Below are 25290 nucleotides of genomic sequence, written 5' to 3'. Positions count from 1 at the left end.
TTAGACTATGACCAAATTCCGATTAATGTGGCAATATTTCTGTGCATTTAAATGCGTCAGTGACACTTGGCAGTTTAGTAATGACAGACAGGAGGCTGTGCACACCCTAGCAGAAAGGTGAGGCTCAGATTAGCTTGTTTTTGGAATTGATAAGTCATTAAAATGTTACATGACACAGTGCTGGAATATTATCCTGCGGTTGCCAGCCTTTGCTCCCCTCTATACGGGCCCTGCCTCTCCTTTCATGGCCATCCTGCAATGCAATGGGAATCCTAAAATAAATGTCCCCGCGACTGTGTGGCCACTCCGCTAAGCACAGGATCCCAACTGATACGATTTCCTGCTGTTTTCCACAGTTCCGCTCCGTGTGGCCGGATCTAGATCAGTATCTCTTTTTATTTGTTTGTCGACATCCCAAATACCTGTCATCACTGTTTGTTGGACATCGGCTCATATATCATAGAAATACAGTTCTCTTCTTTTGAAACAGGATTGGAAATGTAACACTATATACAGCTAGGATTTAAGTATTTATCATTATGCATTTATAAGTCTTTTATTTATTTTGTATTTGCCTGTAAGATAAGCTTCATCGATGGGAAATGAGGTTTTGTGGATGTTTCTGTCGTCTTTTTTTTTCTCCTGTTGCTCATTTATGTAGAAATTATGGATTTACATTGGAAGAGGCTCATTGATTTCAGCTACTCTTGTTCCAGTTCCTGTAATATTAGCTCAAGCCCAATTACTGCAGATTTGGTTGCCCTGATCTCTCAAGAGTGAGGTTTTTTTCCCCCACATCGCTTTGTTTTTTTCTCCCAGACTGCTCCGTGGTGTAGGAGATTTTAATTTCGTGGAGGGGTATTTTAGCATATTTCTTCATTATTACTGTCTAACCCTGCACAAAACTGTGCTTTAATACTTTAATTAAAAATGGAATCATATCTCAGATGGGAATTAAAAGAGAATCATTTTTGGGTTGGCTTGTTTGTTTGTTTGCTGTCTTTTCCCTGTGCACGTTCAAAAGTCATCAGCATGGAACATGATTTTTCAGAACCAGAGAATATCGCAACTGTGATCTCGCATGTCAAGTGATCCATCTTAATTAAAAATGGTGAAATACATTTAATAAACGGTCTAGCCTGGAAAATACTATAATATTATATCTGAGTCATAATGTGGCAAACTCCAAATGAAATACACCATTCAAAAATACTCACTTTCAAAAACTCTACACTGCAGTGTGAGTAGAGAAAAAAGAGTACACCTTCTACCTGCTGCTATGAATTCTTGTGTTATGCACCTTTCACCCACCTGGCTGCAATTTGCTGCAATGCTCTGCAGCTGTTGCATGAGTAATAAAATAACTCATTGCTGGTTTCCTTCAGAACCTATTCACCACCTCCCCCACCTTGCTAACTCTGTGTTTCTGTTGTTCACAGAGATTCACCAGTAAGCAGGATGTGATAAGGCATTATAACATGCATAAGAAGAGGGACAACTCCCTGCAGCATGGATTCATGCGCTTCAGCCCTTTGGATGACTGCAGTGTGTACTACCATGGCTGCCATCTCAACGGCAAGAGTACCCACTACCACTGCATGCAGGTACGCCTCAACAAAAAGCCCTAGTTTGCCAAAAAAAAACAAAAAAAAAACACATTCACCCTTATAAAGACACATGCAAATATAAATTATCTTACATGTATAGGATTTGAGATAAAATATGAATTTTTATTAATATTATAAAATAGAAGCTGGGACAAATAAATACAAATCTGCTTTCCGTGCACAATAATATGGCAGGCGAATAGCAAAGACTGTAGTATGATGCAGTCTTTAAGAACACTGAAGTTCTTTAACTTTTTCCTTAAGGCCTATATGACCATTTAAGCCCATTATTTTTTTCTTTTTATTCATGAAACTTAATGAGAAAATGAAAAGGGTGTGCCCCTCCTCTCTCATCACCCCCCTTTCTCCCTCACTCCTTAATTGGCATGGATAAAATTCTGTGAATTGTTTATATGAACTCAAGATTTTTCTAGTTTTAGTACCAAGTGGCGAGTTAAAGTTTATTTCCCACCAAATCTGTTTAATTCTTTACATCTGCTTATTTTCAATGTGACACTTTTGAGCTGAGCACTTTTTCACCGCAGGCAACAGTGGCCCGGGACTAGAGATATATTCTCTCTCTCTCTCTCTCTCTCTCTCTCTTTTTAAAGCCTCCCTAACGGCGTAATTGTTATTAGACATTTCAGCTCTTGTTTTAACAGCAGTGAGAACAGGCAGATGTTGGCACCCGTTCTCCTGATTTACGGAGAAAAAACAGTGTGGCATTTTTTTCATTGTTTGACTGAATATGGCCAAGTTGCCCTGTTTGCATGGGTCAAAAGTGCCAGAGATGATATACAATTGCTGGTTTTAATTCAAACATTAGTTCACGTTCGTCTGCTGCCCAGAGAGCTCCTGAGTGCTGCTGTTGAGTAACAGAGCCTTTCAAACTGAACTAAGTGACAGTCTCCCCGAACGACCCCCCTGACTCTGCTTCTAAAGCAGAGACCACTAATATAGACTTAAAACCTTAAATGGAAGAAGGTTTCAACCACACACCACCTCACCATGCTGCTTTTGCATGCCGCATATTGCAAATCACAAAAAAAATAGTCCTGTCTTTTATCTCTTTGAAGCTGTTTCCATAAAACGCACACCTTTTTTTTTTTTCTTTTCGTTTTTTCGGATAAAGGGTTCACTTTTTATATTTTATGAGTTGTTATCTCAAGAGTACATTTTTAACAAAGCTCAGATCTTGAGAAAATGTTTCCTGTTCATTTTTTTAGGTCACCTGTTTCTTTGCTCCCCACAAACTGAGCTATTTTTGTGTCATATCTCGCGTTGATGTTTTCATGTCCCTGCAGACTACAAGAGCTCAAGCACCAAGCCTCTGTTTCGTACTGAGCATTTTTTAATCCAGTGCAACAAACTGAAACTCACACATGGTGTTTGCTTCCAAAGCATGCACACACTTTGTCTTATAAAAGCACTTTATTCATTTCCTGTCTTGTCAGGTGGGCTGCAACAAGGTGTACACAAGCACCTCTGATGTCATGACTCATGAGAACTTCCATAAGAAAAATGCACAGCTAATCAACGATGGCTTCCAAAGGTTCCGTGCCACTGAGGATTGTGGGACGGTCGAGTGCCAGTTCTATGGGCAGAAGACCACCCACTTCCACTGCAGGTACAATGGCTGCTTAAACTCAACTTAATTCGCATTAACTGGCATTTTAAAGTCTAATCATTTGCCTTTCCACCTCTCAGGCGCCAAGGCTGTACATTCACCTTCAAGAACAAGTGTGACATAGAGAAGCACAAGAGCTATCACATCAAAGACGACGCTTACGCCAAGGACGGCTTCAAGAAGTTTTACAAATATGAGGAGTGCAAGTACGAAGGCTGTGTCTACAGCAAGGCCACCAACCATTTTCATTGCATACGCCAAGGGTGCGGCTTCACCTTTACCTCCACAAGCCAGATGACATCACATAAACGCAAACACGAGCGGCGCCACATTCGCTCCTCGGGCGTGTTAGGCCTCAATTCCCCCTTCCTGTTGCCCAAAGACGAGCAGGAAGAGTCCAGCAACGATGACCTCATGGACTACTCAGCCATTAGCAGCAAGAACTCCAGCTTAAGTGCTTCCCCAACAACCCAGCAGTCCTCCACCGTACCACACATGATGCCCACTCCCACCACCACCATGTCCTCCACCCACAGCGTCAAGCTCACCGCCGCTCTGCCTCCAGCCAGCCGCATTTCCACTCTGCTATCCCAGGCTCTGCCCAGCAATGTACCCATGGCCCTAGCACTTTCCAGCAGTGCACTGGCAGGTGCTTCCAACCCCTTCTTCCCCCTCATTCCCAGAATGCCCATGTCACTCACACCCTCTACCGCGGGTCTGATCTCTGCGGCTTCCTCCGGAGGTCACTCCATGCCCAGCGATTCTCTACCCCAGACCTCCACCCCGACTGGGGACCCAGCCTCTGCTACTGTAGCTTCCACTCCGACTTCTTTTGCTGCATCATCCATTATGGAGAAGATGTCGGCCAGCAAGTGTCTGATATCACCTATGATGGCCCGACTGGCAGCTGCTGCCCTGAAGCCCTCTAGTAACCCGGATGCAGGTTTGTTTATGTCATATAAATGATTTGTAAGATGCATATTATTTAGATCAGTGATTCTGAACTGGGGGGTTGCATTCAGTAATGCAATTTTAATTATTATTAATTTGTGGAAAGTTATGGCCTAGTGGTTAGAGAGTATGACTCCTAACCCTAAGGTTGTGGGTTCAAGTCTCAGGCCAGCAATACCACGACTTAGGTGCCCTTGAGCAAGGCACCGAACCCCCAACTGCTATCTGGGTGCCGAAGCACTGGTCTACGTATTCCAGAAGTTAGTATCTAGAACAAGAGTGAAAAAGAGATACTTTATCATAGGATCAGTTTTCCTTACGGTGTTTAATCATGAGAACATCAATTCTTTGGGCCACTCTGCCCATATGTTTCTCTTTCTTTCTACCCACCCGACAGTGAAAGGGCACTTACAGGTCATCTGCTCATGCTATCCACAGATGCTACACAAATCTCTGATTTCAGGATTAGGGCAAAATATTAAAGGGCTGATTTGCTGCTCTAGTCTTGTTATTGCAGCGATCATTGTCATGATATCCACAATCCATTAGCAGATAAGTGCTGAACTAGTGAGTGGGCTCTGTAAAGCTGCCTCTAATAGCATTCTCAGGAGGATCCCAGGGCCTGTGTTCTACATGCTTCCTCATCACCGGCCTCTTATCTGAGTGTGCACTCGTTCCAACCAAATGGAGCCTGAATAATATTAAGTTGAGAAATTGGAGGTACAAAGCAGCTTTTTATATGCACTCTGATATAGAGGAAGAAATATCAGAAACTGCTGAAGCAGAAATGACTCAGCGCTCCAGAGAGGGATGTGTGTATGTGTTAGTGTGTATATAAAAGCACTACTTGTTTCAATATGAAAACACTGATGTGGTGTCTGTCATTTCTTCAATCTTCAGGCGTTTTAGGCAAGTGAGTAAGTGTGTTTCCTTACATTTTTTTACATTAGTATAAAGTACTTTAATATATACCACAGTACTGAATGATTACCATATATTTATGTTTATTATGTTTACTGTACATTGTACTGCAAGGTATTACAAGTACAAAAAACATGTTATTTTAATTCTCCCTATTTGTACAAGATTCTTAAAGGATTTTTCTGGCTGCTATAAGGCTGTCATAAGCCTTATCTCTTTGCAGGATCAGATATTCTCCTAAAAACCCTGTTACCCTACAAGAAGGCAATTAAAATGAGCCTGTTCTCTCATTTGTGAGCACCTTGCATTTAGTTTTGGTAACATCGAGAAAAGTAGTGAAAGAAAATCCCCTACTAGACAGAATTGAGAGTGCAGATCATAATGTGGCATTGCTAATTTTACACGTTTGCTCAGAAAAGACGTGTGAACAGGACATTTGGGTAAAATTTGAAGAGGATGTGGTCAGAGCTCAGCGTTAGAAAAGAGAGAACGATGTTTACTGCGGCTATTTTCAAACTGCTTTGTTGTTTTTTTTAAACTCTTTTTTTTAGTCAAGGGCCAGTTTGCAAAGAAAACACATCTCAGTCTTACTGTGTAAAAAGAGTAGCTTGCTCATTTGTTCAGGTGGCGTTATTTCCCAGTTGAATACTTGTTTTATTATTATTATTTTGTAATCCATGCTCACGTGTTTTTGGAGGATCTTGAAATCTGAGGGGTTCGCTAATTAGACACCCAGTACAAATGATCTTTCATGAGTTCAGTAACTTTGTTGAGGTAATTACACACTACAACATTATTCTTGGATGATTTCCAGAAAAACACAGCGTTGTTAGCATGTGCGTTTTTTCCTCGTTCTCTCAGATCATCGCCGATTTTTGTCATAGAAACTGCAAAGCTGAAGGTTTAATGACTCTCTCCTCACGTGGTCGTTATTTAAATGTCCCTTGTTAATGTCAGGCAGTTTATATCCAGAAAAAAAAAACAAAGAGTAGAAAGTGAGAGCTTTGTAGAAGGCCGATGTAGGGCAGACAGGGAGGTTAATATCAGTACAACATTCTTCTCACATATAAAGGCTGCTGATTTGGATGGATTGGAGGTGGATGAACTAGGCTAGTTTTAAGGAGGCAGGCAGTAATTAGTCAACTGAATGTCACACACCCTGCAGAAGACATAGGGCTCGAATGAGCTACCGACTTTTCTAGGATGTGATGTGCTTAAAGCAGACACATCACAATGACTCATTAGTTCACCTCCATAACCACATAGAGTCAAATCACACATGTCAGGAAGGTTGGAATGATGCTATCTGATAGACTTGTGTTTGTATGTGGGCGTTTGTTTTTGTGACCCAAAGGATTGGCTGTCTTCTCTTTTCACATGGCTAGACGCCCTCTGAACTGAAGGCCAAGGGCAGGGTGGATGCTAGCTGTCACTTTTCCTCAGTGGGCCTGGTTTCTAAAACTACAGCCACCCCAACTTTACAATCAATGCTGATGCACTCGATGCTCCATCTTTGTGCCTTGAACTCCTAGCCGTTTTTTAATAAAATACCACTTAGTGGCAACCAAAAGCCCGGCTTTCTCTGTGCCTGAGGACAAATTAATATTTCAATCATTTGGGGATTGGAAGAAAAGCCAGGCCGCATTCCCGTCAGCATCCCTCCTGCCTCTGTCCTCCTCTCCACGTCGTCTGCATACCTATTTTGAAAATCTGATCAAGAGGTCATGCTATTTGAACCGATCTGATTGGCTGTCACCTCTAATCTGACGGACAAGCAGATGTTCCTTTTGGGCATGCTCAGTGGCGTCCGTCATGGGCCAACAAGGACACATGGCGACGGCAGGGAGGGGCGGGCAGTCTAAATCTGCCACTTTCCCTCAGCATTAGCATGCCTCTTAATGACCAGTTAAGAGGCAAGGCCGCAAATGAATTGTGACAAGCACTGCTGAAAACGGAGTCTTTTTCCCTTATTCCTGCTGCCTCTCAATCACCATTTAAATGCCTTGACGGCCTGACATAATTCCGCAATAATTATCACTCCTGGACTTCTCCTTGGCCGGGACAGAAGTCAGATTGGATCTCATCAAGGCGGAATAATGCTGACCAACAATAACTTTGTTTTTCTCTTTCTCTTTCCTCAGGGATGGGGCAGCCGGCTCAGACAGGCCGGTTTAATCCAGGCGAGGTGAAGCAGGAGCCGGCCGATGGTGCTTCCGCGGCCTCCCAAGACACTGTCCAGGAGCACAGCCTGGACCTGAGCAAGAAAGAAAACAGGTATCCCATCATCCTCCCCCTCTCGGCTCACGCCCCGGCCCGCCCTGCACCTCCCCTCCCTGCAGTGATTTATCTCTCGAATAATGGCGTATTGTATTAATTAGTGTGAGTGCTCTTGTTAAAACCCCCTTCACAAGGTGGGACTGTGGAGTGATCAAGGAGGACTAGCTTTACACACTCCCTCCTTCTCCAAGCACGAGACCTTCTTTGAGGAAATCCATCATACGAATGCAAAAATTCTCCCATAATGCCCTCTTTTCATAATGCACATCAAGTATGAGGCATGACATGCTTGCACATTCATTTAGATGAAAGTGTGTTTGCGTAAAACCCTAATTTCCAGCCTCCTTCCCTTTTGCTCTTCATTGTATATTCACAATCTCGGATATATTATAATATTTACTGTTCTCATGCAAATCCTGCCTAAACACGGTTCATTTTGCGTGTTCTAGCACTGAATCAAACGGACACCCTGCACCGGGAAATACATCTCTTTTATCCTCACTTATGAATAAGGTAAGATTCATCCATCAAACGCTTTTCATCCCTAGACAAATTAGCAGGATGCAGAGGGGGGCTGTTTGTTTTTTAATGTTTCACCACTAATAGGATGAGTTTGTATCATTTAAATTTTCCAGCCATTTTTCATACAGTGTAATTTCAGCCCGCCGCTCGCAAATTAATATAATGAAGCAGGAGCCGCTTGCCACGGCAGATATATAGAGATGTTTGTTTTTTGATGAGCTGTTTTGAACTCTCCGTGCTTTTTCTCCCCCCAAGCTTTCTTCTTTTGCTCCTCCATCTGCTCCATCTTTATTTATGGACTTTGTAAATTATTTGATTAAAAAGTCAGCGCTGAGAAAAAAGAGCAACTGTCACCCTCATTTTTTAAAAAGACGAAATGGTGCCGAACAGATATTTAAATGTTGTGTGTTTTTGTGGGGATTAAAATGGACATTGTTTTAATCATATATCTTCTATGACTAATACAAATGGTGTGCATGTACCATTACCTTGATGATTTAAATAGAATACTTGCTCTAGTTCTCTTGACAGCTTAGCTCAGCGCTCTTTCTCTCTCTCTCTTCCTGTCGTTCTCTGCTTCATATACAAAACTGAACGGAAGCACATTTGAAGCCTCAAACATAAATTGCACATAAACTTTTGTGTTTGGCCTGTCCTGGAGAAGCTTGCCTAAGCATGTGTTTGTGTGTGTAGATGAATCCTGGTTTCTTCAGAGCTTTGGATCTGAAGTCAGAGCTGGAGGGAGCTCAGGCAGCAAACGGCTCAGACGCAGCTCAGTATCTCAGTAGGGTAATGAAGAGGTCAGACCCAGAGAAACACTCTGAGCATTGGAGGACCTTCCTGCGCAGGTGCCTGAAATCATCTCATGTCCCTGTAGAGCCATTTACAGCTGTAGCTTTACTTTTCAAAGTCTTGTGTACATTACTTTTTTTTTTTTTTTGACCTGAGACTTGTTTAATTTTATTTCATACTAGTTGTGAGTTTAATTTTTGTGGGTCTGTCTTTATTTAATTGTTTTTATGTATTTTCTTTTCTTTACTTTTATTTATTACATTCATTACCACTTATCTAACCCATTAAACCCTCAGTTTCTTATTGGGTAGTTGATGTTAAATTGCAGATATAGTAAACATAATTTTTCTATTTTTTAATCATTTCTATACATACATTTTGTATGAACTAAGAATATATACTAGACTACATGGAATGTACAATTTAACATAAAGCAATTTAAAATAATAATCGGTTAAATTCTCACACTGCAGGACTGAAGTGAAAATGTAAAAAAAGGAATGGTGAACAGTTGCACACCTAAAATATACACTATCCCTTATACATGCATATACATTGAAACCTTAAATCATGGACATGTTATTTATGTCAGCTGCTATCACCAGTGTGGCCAAATAGATCTTCTATTACAGAGAACACAGCCATGCCTTGGCTCCACATCCTCAGTGTTTTGTTGAAGGTGGTGTCTGGTTTTTGTCACCAATCCGTCTTTATGATATACCCTTTTGCTTGTCAGTGCCATCCACAGTGTTTGTTCCTAGGTTGTTATGTGGAAAGAGAAGATTTATCCAGAGCATGTGATGTTATGTACAGTATTTAGTTACAAAGCCCAAGCAAAATGTCCTAGCCAGAGACCTGCTGCTTTTGGCTCAGGCATAGTTCACCTAAAAAAAAAAAGCACCTTATTGAAAGTAAGGTACTGATGAGTTCAAATGAGAATGAGAGTAACTGACCTGAATTTACGAGCAGTTCAACCCTTAACATCTTTTTAAAGTTACTCTCTTTCTCACATGTTTGTGCAGGTTTGACACTGACGATTTCTGTGAAGGCCAGTGTGATTTCTTGCACAAGATGCATTTTCATTGCATGGTGGAGGATTGTGGGGCGCTTTTCAGCACGTTGGATGGAGCCATCAAACACGCCAAGTGAGGCTTGCTCCAGTTCTGGAGCATTACAATCAACCTTAATGAAGATAAATCAAAGTTTTTAAATATTAAGAGTTCACACCAACACACAAGTGCACATCCACACAAGTACACGCAATTTACATGATTATGATCTAGTCATGTTAATTTGCTTCTATGTTTGGCAGCTCTATTAAACTGCATCTAATGGGTGAATCACTTCTATGTCATTAGCTTCCACTTTAGAGCCAACCTGAAGGTTAAATCGGAGTCCCCTTTCAACGAGAGCAAGGAATCTAATGATAGTGCCCCTAATCAAATGGCTGCCCCAGTTTCCATGGCCAAGACGCCTCCCATGGAGGTGCCAAGCCATGCTGTGTCTGGGGGCTACAGCTCTTCCCCTTCTCTCCAAGCCTGGAAGCAGCTGGCCGGATCGATCCCCCAACTTCCCGCCTCCATGCCCAGTATGCCAGCCACTTCCCCTCTGGCCACCACCTCGCTGGAAAACGCCAAGCCTCAGGTCAAGCCTGGCTTCCTGCAGTTTCAGGAGAAGTGAGTAGACGTTGTCATTCTTGTAAATTCATGATACCATGGTGGTATAATTTGAATGGTCTGTGCTGCCTGTATTTCCATGTCTTCTGTGCAGTTTTAAATATCTGACTGAAGTTTCGTCACGCTTATCTCCCACAGTGATCCTTGTCTGGCCACAGACTGCAAATACTCGAATAAGTTCCACTTCCACTGTCTGTTTGGCAATTGCAAATATGTGTGTAAGACATCTGGGAAGGCTGAATCACATTGTCTGGACCACATTAACCCCAACAACTACCTGGTGAATGTGCGAGACCAGTTCTCCTACTATTCTCTGCAGTGTCTTTGTCCTAACCAGGTGAGCTTGATTTTTAGGGGTAAGATTGTATCAGACATGCATGATTGTGTCTTTATTAGTGGCACATACAGTACTGTACACTTCCAGTCAAAGGTTTGAAGTTTGCAAGAGATTTTTAATCTTTTTTTTAGACATATCTTCCAAAAAAGAAAAGAAAAGTAATATTGTAAAATATTTTTTACAGTTTAAAATAATGTTTTCTGCATTAGAAAATGTAATTTATTGCTGAAAAAGCTGAATTTTCAGCATTATTACTCCAGTTTTCACTTAGTGTTACATAATCCTTCAGAATCATTCTAAAATGTAATTTTGGTGCTCAATAAAGATTTATTACTGTTATCAATGATGAAAACAGCTGTGCTGCTTAATAGTGATGCTTAATAATAAACAGGGAAAAACTGACCTCAAACTTGAAAAAATTATATATTATATATTTTTACCAATAATGTACAATTGTCTCATTTTAAAGAAGATTAAAATGTTGAATTGATGAAAAGGTGATGATAGAAATCCCTTTCATCTATTTTGAAGGATGGGACAACCACATAGCAACCACCCAGGACAATCCAGCAGTGCATAGCAATAAGCTGAAACCATTTATTGTGTATACCACATAGCAACACCCTGGCAACCACCAACACCACACCGTAGCAACCATGGCAAAGACCTTTGCAAAGACCAACTCTATCTTTTCAGAAATTGTATCAATTACATTTAAAACACTAAAGACAAAAGCCTGCGTACATATTTATTTCTTCACAACAAGCTTAAAAACTAAAAAAACTAAAAACCACCTTGGAGACCCCATAGCTGTATAAAATAAACAAGTTTAGCTTTTCATCAAAAATTCCATCATTAATAGAAAGAAAGCCCTCCGCTTCCTGCAACTTGCATTCGGAGCAAAACCTGTTTAAATGAATTCATTTATGCATCCCATCCCCACTTCTCGGAGCTCCCCCCTCCTCTCCAGAGAAGAGTGGGTTCTGTTTATGTGCTCCTGGGGGAACTGCCTCTCTGGAAACAGATGGTGGTGCAGAAACAGGTTACATTGCGGAGGACACACACGTGCACGCATACGCAGACTAATGAATTGATAAAAGAGCGGTTTTAGAAATAGATGAATCGCCAAATGAACTAACTGGTGTGTTGTTATTGGGGTCAACGGCTACAGCGTGAAGCTAAATTAACTAGAAACCTGAAAAATTGAGACAAAATAGAGTGTTGTGCAAGAGTTTAGTTTATTTGCTGTTCTCTGCAGCACTGTGAGTTTCGCATGAGGGGCCATTATCATTGTCTGAGACCTGGCTGTTTCTTTGTCACCAACATCACCACCAAACTGCCCTGGCACATCAAGAAGCACGAGAAAGCTGAAAGACGTGCTGCCAACGGCTTCAAGTACTTCACCAAAAGAGAAGAATGTGGCAGACCAGGTAAGAACCAGCTTTTCATGTATTGTAAGATCACAGAATGATGGTTCATTCAAAATCCGTAAGCTGTTTCGAAAGACTCCTTACACAGCTTTAAAAAAAAAAAAAAAAAAAAAAAAAATAGTAGTAATCCAGTGAAAATCTTCAAAAACGTATTTTGTGTTCAAACTGTTTGGAAGAAAATGATACTATTTTCATTTTTAGGGTGAACTGTTCCTTTAATCCTTTTTTGGGCCTGATTTGGTGTGGTTTGCCAAGTAATTTAGTGAATTCAGCATCATGAAATTGTACAAGCCTTACACGTCCCAGCCTCCCACACTCTTCATTGTTTCAATCACTGTTCACATTATTTACTCGTGTTTCCAAACACTCGCTGTTCATCCGAGCTCCCACGTTACTCTCAAGCAGCGAGTGCAAACTTAACGTCTGTGATGCAGCTGGAAGGATCCGAGATGGTGTGAAATCAGAGATGATTTCAATGTCATTTCATATTGATGCCATCACCTGCTATGAAAAGACTTTTTCCACTGGCTCTGGCTACAGGAAAAGTGCCGTTCCTCTAGTCGAGTCAATAATTGCCATACTGTTCACAGCACTACATATAGAGCATGAAATGGCGGCACTTCGCATTTATTCACTGAATTTTGAGTATGTTTCTCAGAAGCTGTTATCTCATTAGTATCTGTGCATTGATATTTTGTCAATTGAACAGTTTACTTTGACAACAGAGTCAGCGCGCTGGCAGCCGCAAACATTTTGCAGAACAAACACGTTTGGCAGAATTAAAGATGGTCTTGTCTCATTGTAAAACTGGGGACGTTTTATATTACAGAAAACAGGCCGAGAAAAATGGTGTCTGCCTTTTTGTCATACATTAATACTTCAGTATTTATAGTAGGCAATCAAACAGAGGTTGTTTTCTTGGGTATATTTAACCTGTCAGGAATGAGCAATTACATATGTTTGTTAATTACGGTGCCTGTCGAGCTCAGTCTGTTTGTGTTGCTCTTTTTTCAAGCCTCGATCATCATCACAAGCAGGCAGATTAAAAGTTTGTATTTTATTTTCTTTCTACTCCCCTCCTCTTAAAGGGAGACTTCACCCAAAAATTGTGCCACCCTCATTTTGTTCCACATCCATCTGATTTTTTTTCTTCTGTGGAAAAGTGATTGTGAATGGGGATTGTGCTATCATGCAAAAAACATGATAAAAAGAGGTCTGTATATGTCCTTATGGTCTGTAGGACCAAGTGTTTTATATATTTCAATTCTTTTGAAGCCATACAAAAGCTTCAAGTCACTAACTGTATGAAAAATAGCAGCTTACATATTCTGCTAAATAAAAAAAAATAAAAAAAAAATAAAAAACTTGAGTAAATGATCATTTTTGAGTGAACAATGTATTTTTTAAGTAAAAAAAAAAGTACGGAGTGGAAAGTTTCAAAAAATCTCCACCAAGTATAAGATCTCTCCTTTTGCATTGTTAGTGGCATAAACAGGGGACACATGACAAAAGCGAGCCGTAGAGTCATAAAGAATTGATGGTTCAGCTGGACTGGGAAAGTAGTATCCATGGCAGCAACATTAAACAGAACACCGGTGATGAGGTTACCAGGATCTGGTGGCACAAGAGCCTTGATATTTCAGCATGTGCTCATATTTACTCAACTCTGCCTTTTTAAAGTGTATCACCCTTGTGTATTAAAGCAGTCTTACAACATGCGGCTTGTTACACGGCGCCACTGGTGCCATGGTAACGGACAAGCCCTCACCTGCCCTGAATGCTACTCTTTCAATTATTTCACCACGCATTATTCACAATAAAATTATGAGCGCCCTACAATATTTGATTAGTACACGGAGGCAGTCTTTAAATTTGAAAACATATAGCAATTAAAATCTGTAGGGTCCTTTGTGCAGAAAAAAAAAAAATATAATAAAAAAAAGGCAAAGGGACAGGCGTGAGGGGGAGGAAATACACCAGCAACCGATAGGTCATGAAAAATGAATTTAATATGGTTATAATTGTGTGTTTACTTTGGTTTGCAGGGTTGTGGATTATTGCTTCTCCAAATGCAGAATGTATTTATGTAAATTCCAAATTGAATAAAAGATGTCATTGTAATAAAAGAGCACCACAGGTCTAATCTTCAAAAGGTTCGACTTTCCCAGTGTGACACTGGACTCATCTGCTCCGTCTCTCCGCATTATGCAAGCGCGGGACGGAAGCACAATGTCCTCATTACCTTGTTGAGATTCCGTGATATATGTTGTCCCTGAAACCCAGGCGCGATGAAGACGGTCTTTGCTCAAGTTAATTTTGTCGCTCGTCTCTTGCAGGGTGCAAATACAACCAAGTTAACAGCCACTTCCATTGTATCCGTGAGGGCTGTCAGTTCTCTTTCCTGCTGAAGCACCAGATGACCTCTCATGCCCGCAAACACATGAGGAGGATGCTGGGTAAAAACTTTGACAGAGTTCCTTCCCAGGTACAAAGAAATTTTGTCAACTTCTGAAGGTCACTGCCATAATAAACACATATAATATATAACAATTTTTACTTTTTACTTTAAGTGTATATATTTTTAAGCCTGCCACTTGAATGAAAATGGTTTTATCCATTGGGCATTTATTGGATTGTTTGGTACAATGTGCTTCAGGTGGTTTCTCATGCCAGTCGACCTGAAGAGATGCAGCACATGGCCAGTCTAGCTTCATCCGGTGGGGTAGGCAGCCACCCTAATCTGAACCCCAATTTCTCTAACATGATGGAGGAAGATGATGACTACATGGACTACACTGTTGGAGGAAGCCCATTGGGTCTCTCCTCAGAGTCCTCCAACCAAGACCGCAGTTGCACCAGCACCCCCGTGGGCAACGATAGTTCGCCAGCAGGTGAGTCAACCTCAGTAACAAGATCATCACAAGCAACATTTTCAGCCTCATATGGTTGGCAATATAAGAAAGAGATTGAATGGAAATACAGGCTCAATTTTGCCAGTGGAGCAACATTTAGAGATTTATTTGTCAATCAGAGCATAGTTTCTTGTGTTGGCCTTCTGTCCCTCCCTAAGAAGAGAAATGTAAAAAACCTGCACCCACTCTCACTGTATTCCTTGTAGCAGACCCTTAAAGCTACTAAATGTTTTCCACCATAAAGCACTAAATTTGTTATATAGTTCTCCACACACAGCTCAGATTGATGTCATCCCCGTGTCGACTACATAAGCGAGGCATCCCAGACTTTTCTGATCTCCACTGTCATTTAAATCAGCCACACACTGAGATAGCAGAAGTTATTGACCATTTTCCTCTAGGCTTAAAGTTGCCTAAAGTGATGGAAGTGATCAAGTTTTGGAATATGACACACAAAATGTACAAATGTCACTATAATGGGTGTCCTGGGAACTCTGTGACTACCCTAGTCGCTATAAACAGCAAAAAATGATCTGCAATTTTTTTTAGCCAATCAGATAATTGGTCGGCTTGTCAGTCCTTGTCTGTGGAGAGTGAGGTTTTGGAGAGAGCTTGTGTAATTGAAGGGGTGGGCGATGGGTCTAATTCACTGGTGTACATTAGGAAACTGGCTACCAATGCTACAGCACCTTTACTGTAAATCTGGGCCTTTGCTCTTTGAATCTGAGCTTTCCTTCACTGAATTGATTTTTATAGTTTCACTGTTTGATTTCAAATGTTATCTTCCATTCTCATCACTGTTGCTTTTGGCAGCTGTCTGACTTTTGTTACCATTTGGTTTTCATTATTTCATTACTTGATCTCTTTCCCTTTTTTACCTCCCCACCCTTGTGTCTTGTACCTTTCTGTCTCTGTTACCATCCTTCCTTGGCGCTGTGTTTCTGTAGGACCAGGCTGTCAGGTCCCTGCCATCACTACCTCTGCTGACTCTCCTCTTTCCTCTCAGTCTGCACCTCCTCCTCCACCACCACCTCCACTTCCACCTCCTCATCACCCTGCACTCCAGAGTCAGCCTCCATCTCTCTCTCTGGCTCTTCTCCGGCCGCCACAGACCTCGCTCCCATATCTCCTTTCCCCATCCTGTCTGTCATACTCTCTGCTCAGCGCCTCTCTCGGAGCCACTAGGAGTGTTGTCATGCCAACCAACACACCAGCTTTCAGCCCCATCATTCCTACTTCGTCTTCGGTTAAAAATGACGTCCCTATAGTGCAGGACGCTGCAGGTACCTATCTTTTCTCCACCTGAACACTGCAGCTCTAGAGTAACAGTAAGTTGGACTAGGGTTAGTAGTTACAAAGCATTAGCTGGTTACAACTCTTTAGCATTTTACACATGCAGTATAGTTCATACAAACCACTCTGGTGGTGGTTTTATTCTTGTGTAGTACATTGCACACATGCCATTAGGTCCACTTTCTAAAATACTCTTGTGTAGTACATTGCACACATGCCATTAGGTCCACTTTCTAAAATACTGTCCATTAGTAGCCTGCTGTAAAGGGTTTGTTTAATCATGCCAGGCTTCAATAGAGTCATGTGATGCCTGCTGGCCAGGACAGGGTGCACATCATTAGCACTGACCTCAGGCTTATGGAAGGGAATCCTGCTCTCCCATAAAGCCATATGTATGGGAGCTCCTTTGAACTCTCCAGTACATTACGCAAATGGGACTGTCTCTGTTTGATTATGGCATAGAATCACATTGTATATTATTTAGATGTAGGAGGAACCTTTGTGGGTAGCTTTGATAGGGCGCATGTGGCTACTCCTACTTGTAGAATTGCTTTGCTGCTCATCGTAATGAGTGAAGTCTAACCCGTATATGTCTTTTTTGCAAACAGGCAACACCATCTCTATTCCCACTGCAGCTGGCGCCAAGAAACGTTTCTGGATCATCGAGGACATGTCACCCTACGGCAAGCGCCGCAAGACTCCTTCATCCCGCAAGATGCTCGATGAAGGCATGATGCTGGAAGGGTTCCGCCGCTATGACCTCTATGAGGACTGCAAGGATACGACCTGTCAGTTTTCCCTGAAGGTAACCCACTATCACTGCACACGGGAGAACTGCGGCTACAAGTTCTGCGGCCGCACCCACATGTACAAGCACGCCCAGCACCACGACCGCGTGGACAACCTGGTCCTGGATGACTTCAAGCGCTTCAAGTCTTCATTGTGCTGCAACTTCCCCGACTGCCAGTTCTCCGGCAACAGCACCCACTTCCACTGTCTGCGCTGTGGCTTCCGCTGCACAGACAGCACCAAGGTGACGGCGCACCGCAAGCACCACGGCAAGCAGGACGTGATCAGCGCCGCCGGATTCTGTCAGTTCAGCTCCAGCGTGGACTGCGAGGTGGCAGACTGCAAGTACAAGCTCAAGTGCTCACATTTCCACTGCACCTACCCAGAGTGCAAGCACACAGTGGTGGGCATGTCACAGATGGATTCCCATAAGCGCAAGCATGAGAAGCAGGAGAGGGGAGAGCTGCCTTCAGTCTCCCCCAACCAGGATGGCAACCACCACCACCATACAGGCCTAGCCGTACCCCCAATGCCCATGAATATGCCCCCAACATCACCCGGCACACCAGGGTTGAACCACAACAATATGGCCATGTTCCTCCCTTCAGCAGGGGCCAACAATGAGTACGAGCATCCGGGCTCAGCAGTCAACCTTGACAGCTCTCTGAACCTTGGGACGGACACCAACAGCTCCTTGTTCTTCCTGAAAAACGCTGCTGGGTTGGGCCTCAGTGACTCCATGGACCTGAGCAAAAAGCAGTCCCTGGCCATTAGTTCTGGTAGAAACCCTCAGGATGACAATACCGGCACATCTGGCGATCTCGAAGACGACTTATCACCTGAGGAAGAGCTGATTGCTGACGAGGATGATGATGAGGATGATGAGGATGATGATGAAGATGATGAAGAGGAAGAAGCAGAGGAGAACATGAATACAGACTCATATGAAGATTCCATGCCAGAGCCAGAAGTAGACAAAGACAATGGAGAGAGTTTTGATACTTCCATGAACCACACAGAGACTTCCCGCCTAGATAAAGAGGAGCCGGAGGCTGAGCCCTAATCTATGCTGTAGAAGGAGAACTATGAATTCCCTGAACAAACGCAAGTTTGAGTGGCCTCATTTATCATGCTTAGAGATGCAGCGGATGACAAGAAAACAACCAACTACAAGAAAAGTGAAGGCCCAAAATGATTGATTATGATGTTTACACGATGACCAACATTATTAATTTAATTATGCATTAAAAAATGAACCGAGAAATAGACAGACGAGGCCCTCTTTTACTCATGGGTGGCTGTGTAAACCTCTTGTGTGTGCATGTTTGACTTTAATTTATTTGATTTCATTCGTTACTTTCTGTGTGTGGAAAAAAAAAGGAAAAACAATCTCTCAATATATGACTATCTATATAAAGTAGATGTGTGTGGATGCTAATGTACATTTTAATTGCAGTCACTGGATTGCAGGACCCTCGTACCCACCCAAAAGCGACGAAAAGCGTACATTGCAGGAAATCTTTTATAAATAATGTTGCTCAGATAATTGATTCAGAAACACCTTGTGTCATTTTTGTTATTGATAATATCAATGAAGTGCAGGGGCCTGCATCAGTGCTTTGACTCCGTTTATCATTTGTTTTTATTATTATTATTTAGAGTTATTACAGTTCTCACTTAAACCTGCTGTCATGGTCAGTGGTGTCATAGGCTCCATTCCATGTGGACATTCGCCTCCGTCTTCAGGACAAACAAACAGTGACCAGTGACTGCATAGCTTCAGGTCATAAAGCACTGATCTCAGTGAACGCTAGCCCTCACTCGATTTCTGTTCCTTCTCCTATTCTCAATGAGGACCCATCTGGCATTGCATATTTATAGTGCACTTTTGTATAGATGAGAGCAGATCCTCAAGCCTCTATTTACATCGATTGCATTACTATGGCTTTGTGTTTGTTTGTTTTTGCATTATTCTCTAATTGCACAGGCATGACCAGATGATTTCAATGGTGAGAGTCGGCGCCCCTTTGTTTCAGAGAGTTTTGTAATGTGATGATGGTGCTACTGCCCAGTGTGAATGGGAGGAGATTACACTTATGTCTTTGTCTATGATCCACAAATAGATGTCCTAAAGTGTCCCACAAACACAGTGCAGGAGTGAAGTGTGTCTCTGAATGTAGGGAAAAGATGTGTATAGGTGTTATTCTTCTTTCCTTTTCCCTTCGCAGTTTCTGCAGCATGAAAAGAAAAATAGTGGCAGCAAAGTCTGAAGATGGAGACTTTTTTTTCAAGCTTCTTTTTCAGAAGCATCAAATGTCTGTTTCTAAAAAGAAGAGGAAATGTGGAGATAGACTTTTTTCTCGATGGCTGAATGAGGGCAGATATCACAAAGGCAACATGATGGAAAGTGTGTGATTTTATGAATTGTACAGACAGAAAACATTGTTTCAAGCTTTTGTTTTCTCTTTACAACAGCTGTGGTTTCACTCCAATAATAAGTTATTTAATATTTATGTGACCTTGCAATGAGGAAATTCTAGTTTTTTTTTTTTTTTTTCTTTTTTTCACTTTTTAGGTTCATTTTTACTTTTTGAAATTATGGCATAAATCTTTTAACAGGGAATTTGCTTTATGATGTGGTTTAGTTCACTTTGCTTTGATGCACAAATAGTCTTCAGTGTGGTGAAGAACTGTTGTTCTCTTTTGTTTAAAAAACAAAAACAAAAAAAAAGTTTTTTTTTCTTTGCTTCCAAGATTGGATGATTTTAATATGAAACAGGCATGCTAGAACCTGGCTTGCCTAACGAGTAACACTAATGATGACTGTAATTTAAATGAATTCTATACAGAGGAAAATATTGCAGTGCTTTGCTCTGAATTAAAAAAAAAAGAAAAGAATGATTTTGTTTGCTTGGCCTCCATTGAATATAAACAAGGAAACGTGTGGTGAGGAAATTAATGATTTCCTAAACACCGCTTTGAACGAACTATCATAACTTAACTAAATGTGTAGATGGTTATCTTCGACAATGTTGTTTTGGGAGGGGGGAAAAAGTTGTATAGTATTTTCTTCTGTAAAAACTATATATGAACAAAAATGCTTTTTGATTAAAAGCGACCTTTAAAAAGAAAATGGAAAAAAAAGAAATAATGAATAAAAAGTAAAAAACAGAACTAACACCAGTATAGTTTGCTTGTATGTGTGTGAGTGCGACTGTATGTAAGTGTGTGTGTGAGATTTTATTGTTATTACCATGGTTTCCCCATAGTGGTAGAGGAATTACAGTATTGTTCAAAATAATAGCAGTACAATGTGACTAACCAGAATAATCAAGGTTTTTCGTATATTTTTTTATTGCTACGTGGCAAACAAGTTACCAGTAGGTTCAGTAGATTCTCAGAAAACAAATGAGACCCAGCATTCATGATATGCACGCTCTTAAGGCTGTGCAATTGGGCAATTAGTTGAATTAGTTGAAAGGGGTGTGTTCAAAAAAATAGCAGTGTGGCATTCAATCACTGAGGTCATCAATTTTGTGAAGAAACCGGTGTGAATCAGGTGGCCCCTATTTAAGGATGAAGCCAACACTTGTTGAACATGCATTTGAAAGCTGAGGAAAATGGGTCGTTCAAGACATTGTTCAGAAGAACAGCGTACTTTGATTAAAAAGTTGATTAGAGAGGGGAAAACCTATAAAGAGGTGCAAAAAATGATAGGCTGTTCAGCTAAAATGATCTCCAATGCCTTAAAATGGAGAGCAAAACCAGAGAGACGTGGAAGAAAACGGAAGACAACCATCAAAATGGATAGAAGAATAACCAGAATGGCAAAGGCTCAGCCAATGATCACCTCCAGGATGATCAAAGACAGTCTGGAGTTACCTGTAAGTACTGTGACAGTTAGAAGACGTCTGTGTGAAGCTAATCTATTTTCAAGAATCCCCCGCAAAGTCCCTCTGTTAAAAAAAAGGCATGTGCAGAAGAGGTTACAATTTGCCAAAGAACACATCAACTGGCCTAAAGAGAAATGGAGGAACATTTTGTGGACTGATGAGAGTAAAATTGTTCTTTTTGGGTCCAAGGGCCACAGGCAGTTTGTGAGACGACCCCCAAACTCTGAATTCAAGCCACAGTACACAGTGAAGACAGTGAAGCATGGAGGTGCAAGCATCATGATATGGGCATGTTTCTCCTACTATGGTGTTGGGCCTATTTATCGCATACCAGGGATCATGGATCAGTTTGCATATGTTAAAATACTTGAAGAGGTCATGTTGCCCTATGCTGAAGAGGACATGCCCTTGAAATGGTTGTTTCAACAAGACAATGACCCAAAACACACTAGTAAACGGGCAAAGTCTTGGTTCCAAACCAACAAAATTAATGTTATGGAGTGGCCAGCCCAATCTCCAGACCTTAATCCAATTGAGAACTTGTGGGGTGATATCAAAAATGCTGTTTCTGAAGCAAAACCAAGAAATGTGAATTAATTGTGGAATGTTGTTAAAGAATCATGGAGTGGAATAACAGCTGAGAGGTGCCACAAGTTGGTTGACTCCATGCCACACAGATGTCAAGCAGTTTTAAAAAACTGTGGTCGTACAACTAAATATTAGTTTAGTGATTCACAGGATTGCTAAATCCCAGAAAAAAAAAATGTTTGTACAAAATAGTTTTGAGTTTGTACTGTCAAAGGTAGACACTGCTATTTTTTTGAACACACCCCTTTCAACTAATTGCCCAATTGCACAGCCTTAAGAGCGTGCATATCATGAATGCTGGGTCTTGTTTGTTTTCTGACAATCTACTGAACCTACTGGTAACTTGTTTGCCACGTAGCAATAAAAAATATACTAAAAACCTTGATTATTCTGGTTAGTCACATTGTACTGCTATTATTTTGAACAAAACTGTAAATCTATACGAGTCACATATCTTTTACGCAACAAAGTCATCATTTTCAAAGTTGTATATCACAATAACAATATCTGCATAATTTAATACCATCCACAACGCTTTGTCTGCTATTGTTTTGGTGTTTGTTTTTTATTTAATTGAACTTATGTATTTTGCATATGGCATGCCCCTCTCACAGGCCGTTTGTTCTCTGGTCTCAAGTGCAAAAGCGCAGAACTGACACTGAAGCAGCTGTTTGCCTGGGAGATACTGTGCACTTGATTACATTTTATGCGTGTAAAATAGCAGGATTTGTAAAGAGTCAAAATAAAGAAATTCTAATTATTATAACAATGCAAAGGTTCCACACAGTGTTTCTTAACATCATCTATATCTGTATTTTCTCTGTGCTGTAGAGAGAAAGGTAAGGAGAGTATGGTTAATAAGCCCTCCTCCCGTTGAGACTGTTAAAGGGCACAAGACCCCCGGTCTGTGGCACAACACAGAGGACACCAGGAACGCTGCTCTGACTGAGGAAGACATTTTAACATCCTTGTTACTTTTCTCTACAGACCAAGAATTTTATACAATAAATTCAATACGTGTGTGCAAACAATAGCTCATAAAAATCTGACTTTGACATAGTCATGGAGCCATATTTAGGAAACAAATGCTCTCTAGTGCATTTCGGGAAAGTTTCTAGCACTTTCAAATGGTGTTTGTTTTTCATTCTTCTCTCTCATTGTGCAGGCAGCTCGTCGCTTTGACCAGCTTATACCGTCCTGTCCCACTCGCTGCAGCTGTTCTCTTGCCTCACCCTCCTCTTCCTTCTGATGTGTCTTTAAATAAAAAATGTGTAAAGCCACCACCATCTGTCTGCCAGCTGGCATCCTGCATATAATCTTGAAAAAGACAACTATGGAAATTATATTACACAAAAACCAGACGGAAACGACCTCTAAACTAGCGCAGGCTGCTGTTGGAACAACAGATCACCTTATTGTCTAAATTATAAGGGAGGGAAAAAAAAAAGAATAATTCCTGAATTTGTTGTATAAATTGCATCCGATTATGTAAATTGTTGCAAACAAGATTTGAACACTTAAACCACAGTTAAAAATGCGAGAATTTGTTTACATTCAAATTATACATTATATATCAAATATTCAAATGACAAATCAAGTATAAATCTATTTCAAAGTGAGCACAAGCATGCTTTTAATGCAAAACAGGGCAAAACCAAAACATTTAAATTAATAATGCAATTCTATATAAAAATGTGTATGTATAGAAAGAGAGAGCATTTATGCTAAATAATTATACTTTGTATAGGTGTGTATTAAAAATAATGTATTTTATATAATGAAATATATTAATAAATGTATTAAATTTAAGTAGATAGGTTTCGACATTGCAAAAAAGTTAATTCAGAAAAAAAAATATAGCATTATTTGTGTGCACTTGATTTGCAATGAATTTCATATATTTTTAATTTTACACACATTCAAAAACTTTGTGGGACCACCATATGCAGGATTAAAATAATTAATTTCTTATATTGTGCTTATTTATCTGATAGATTTCACATGAAACAGATACATACCACTGCATGAACGTCTCATCTCTATAGACTTTTTTTTTTTTCATTCCCATCATAATGAGCCGTGTGTGCAGTCATAGTGGGGCCCGATCTGACTCGTACTGAGGGTTGATGTTCCAGGAACAGGTTGTGTGAGACGCCGCAGCAGCAGCAATATATGAGGAACAATGGAACCCCCGAAACATGCGACAGGTGTTCTGTACATATGTTACAGCAGCGGTGCTCACACATCACCTCCACAACCCATTAGGATGCACAAGAATCAACCATAATATTTCAAGCAATTGAGTTGACAGGAAAGCCATGTACATTTTGCTTCTTATTGGATTGTTCAATTGCATTACACCCACAAACATATTACAACAACTGTGTATTTCCGACAATTCAGAAGTGTACAGTTGTTTAGTTACAAATCACATTTCATATGCTTGTCATAAACATTGAAAGAATCATTCCACTTGACCATATAATTGCAGCATTGTTCTGTTTTTAGTGGTGCCTGTAAGTCTCATCCATTTCCTCGTAACCTTTGGCATTCATATTCATTTTGCCATTTCCACTCATGCATGGCTTTATTTAAAGAGACTTTGGTCAGAGTTTAAAAAAAGGTCTCTGCTGTGCCACTGGTAGCAGCTGCTGCTTGTGTAAAAAATAAAGTTCAGGGACCCCAAAGGAAAACGAGAATTAGACACACATTCAGCCAATTTAACTTTAACAAGACCTTATTGGCCGTAATGTCACAGGCCCGCTATGTACAAATGCTGTTCTCTGTATTCATGTCTACTGAAATGAGGAGAAATGCTCAATTATGTTCTGGATCAGGGGAGATTTCAGCATAAATATGACTCTAAATGAGTGTAGTCAGACACAACCAGCTCATTCAGTAGAAAGTATTTCTGAAAAGCAAAATGAGCAAATCCAAAACTCATGATGAATGATTTAATATCCACTTATCTGAACATTAACTAAAGACGCACCTGTCAAAATCACACAAGTTTTTATTTAAAGCTGCACAGCTGCACATAAACAAGTGAAGAATTTCAGTCAGAGATGCACACGTACAAACTCACTGGGCCAAATTTCCAAAGTGTCAATCTTTCAACAGCAATTTTGTGGAAGTGATAACAGGTTCTTACTCTGTGGGTTAGTCAGTAAATGTAACATAACATAAACGTAAATGTAACCAACTGTGATTTTATATAATTTCTAACCCAAATATTATTAGACAAAAAAATTTTATATTTAAAAAAAGGTAGGTAGTTAAATACAGATACGAACTATATAAAAACTCAGTAATAATCTGTAAAAACTTATTTATATAAAGTTTTAGCAACATTTGACAATAAGGTTCCATTAGCCAATAATAGTTAATAATTAACATTAACAATAAGCAAAACATTTGTTACAGTATTTATTAATCTTTAACTTTAGTTAACAAAAATAGGGTACACTTTATTTGACGGTGTCCTTGTTACACATATTACATGTACTTACTACAGTAATAACAATAAATTAAGCATAATTACATGCAACTAACCCTACCCTCATCCAAACCACATAGTAAGTACATGTAGTACATAAAATTACTCGGTACTAATTTGTATAATTACATTGTAACAAGGGCACAGTAAAATAAAGTACAACCTAAAAATACAACTGT

General features: G+C 40.5%; 1 protein-coding gene across 9 annotated transcripts in view; it reads left to right on the top strand.

Annotated features, from left to right (window-relative positions):
* Positions 1-22390, top strand: part of LOC127944458 (zinc finger protein castor homolog 1) — a 183775-nt gene extending 161385 nt beyond the window's left edge. For 6 of the 9 annotated variants that reach the window (XM_052540380.1, XM_052540382.1, XM_052540381.1 and 3 more), the window contains 14 exons: positions 1440-1604; positions 3062-3234; positions 3315-4177; positions 7248-7380; positions 7833-7896; positions 8599-8753; positions 9720-9842; positions 10056-10373; positions 10512-10710; positions 11969-12140; positions 14477-14625; positions 14797-15031; positions 16000-16335; positions 16954-22390. In XM_052540380.1, coding sequence (XP_052396340.1) covers positions 1440-1604; positions 3062-3234; positions 3315-4177; positions 7248-7380; positions 7833-7896; positions 8599-8753; positions 9720-9842; positions 10056-10373; positions 10512-10710; positions 11969-12140; positions 14477-14625; positions 14797-15031; positions 16000-16335; positions 16954-18197 — 4329 coding nt within the window. In that variant the 3' untranslated portion in view covers positions 18198-22390. The remainder of the gene's footprint in view (positions 1-1439; positions 1605-3061; positions 3235-3314; positions 4178-7247; positions 7381-7832; positions 7897-8598; positions 8754-9719; positions 9843-10055; positions 10374-10511; positions 10711-11968; positions 12141-14476; positions 14626-14796; positions 15032-15999; positions 16336-16953) is intronic. The other 3 variants (XM_052540387.1, XM_052540386.1, XM_052540385.1) reach the window with 1 other exon arrangement.
* The last annotated feature ends 2900 nt before the right edge of the window (positions 22391-25290 follow it).

This window comes from Carassius gibelio, chromosome A23, assembly GCF_023724105.1.
Source record: "Carassius gibelio isolate Cgi1373 ecotype wild population from Czech Republic chromosome A23, carGib1.2-hapl.c, whole genome shotgun sequence".
Taxonomy (NCBI): Eukaryota; Metazoa; Chordata; class Actinopteri; order Cypriniformes; family Cyprinidae; genus Carassius; species Carassius gibelio.
Note: the sequence above shows the minus strand (reverse complement) of the source record. Positions and strands in the feature narration are given on the sequence as shown.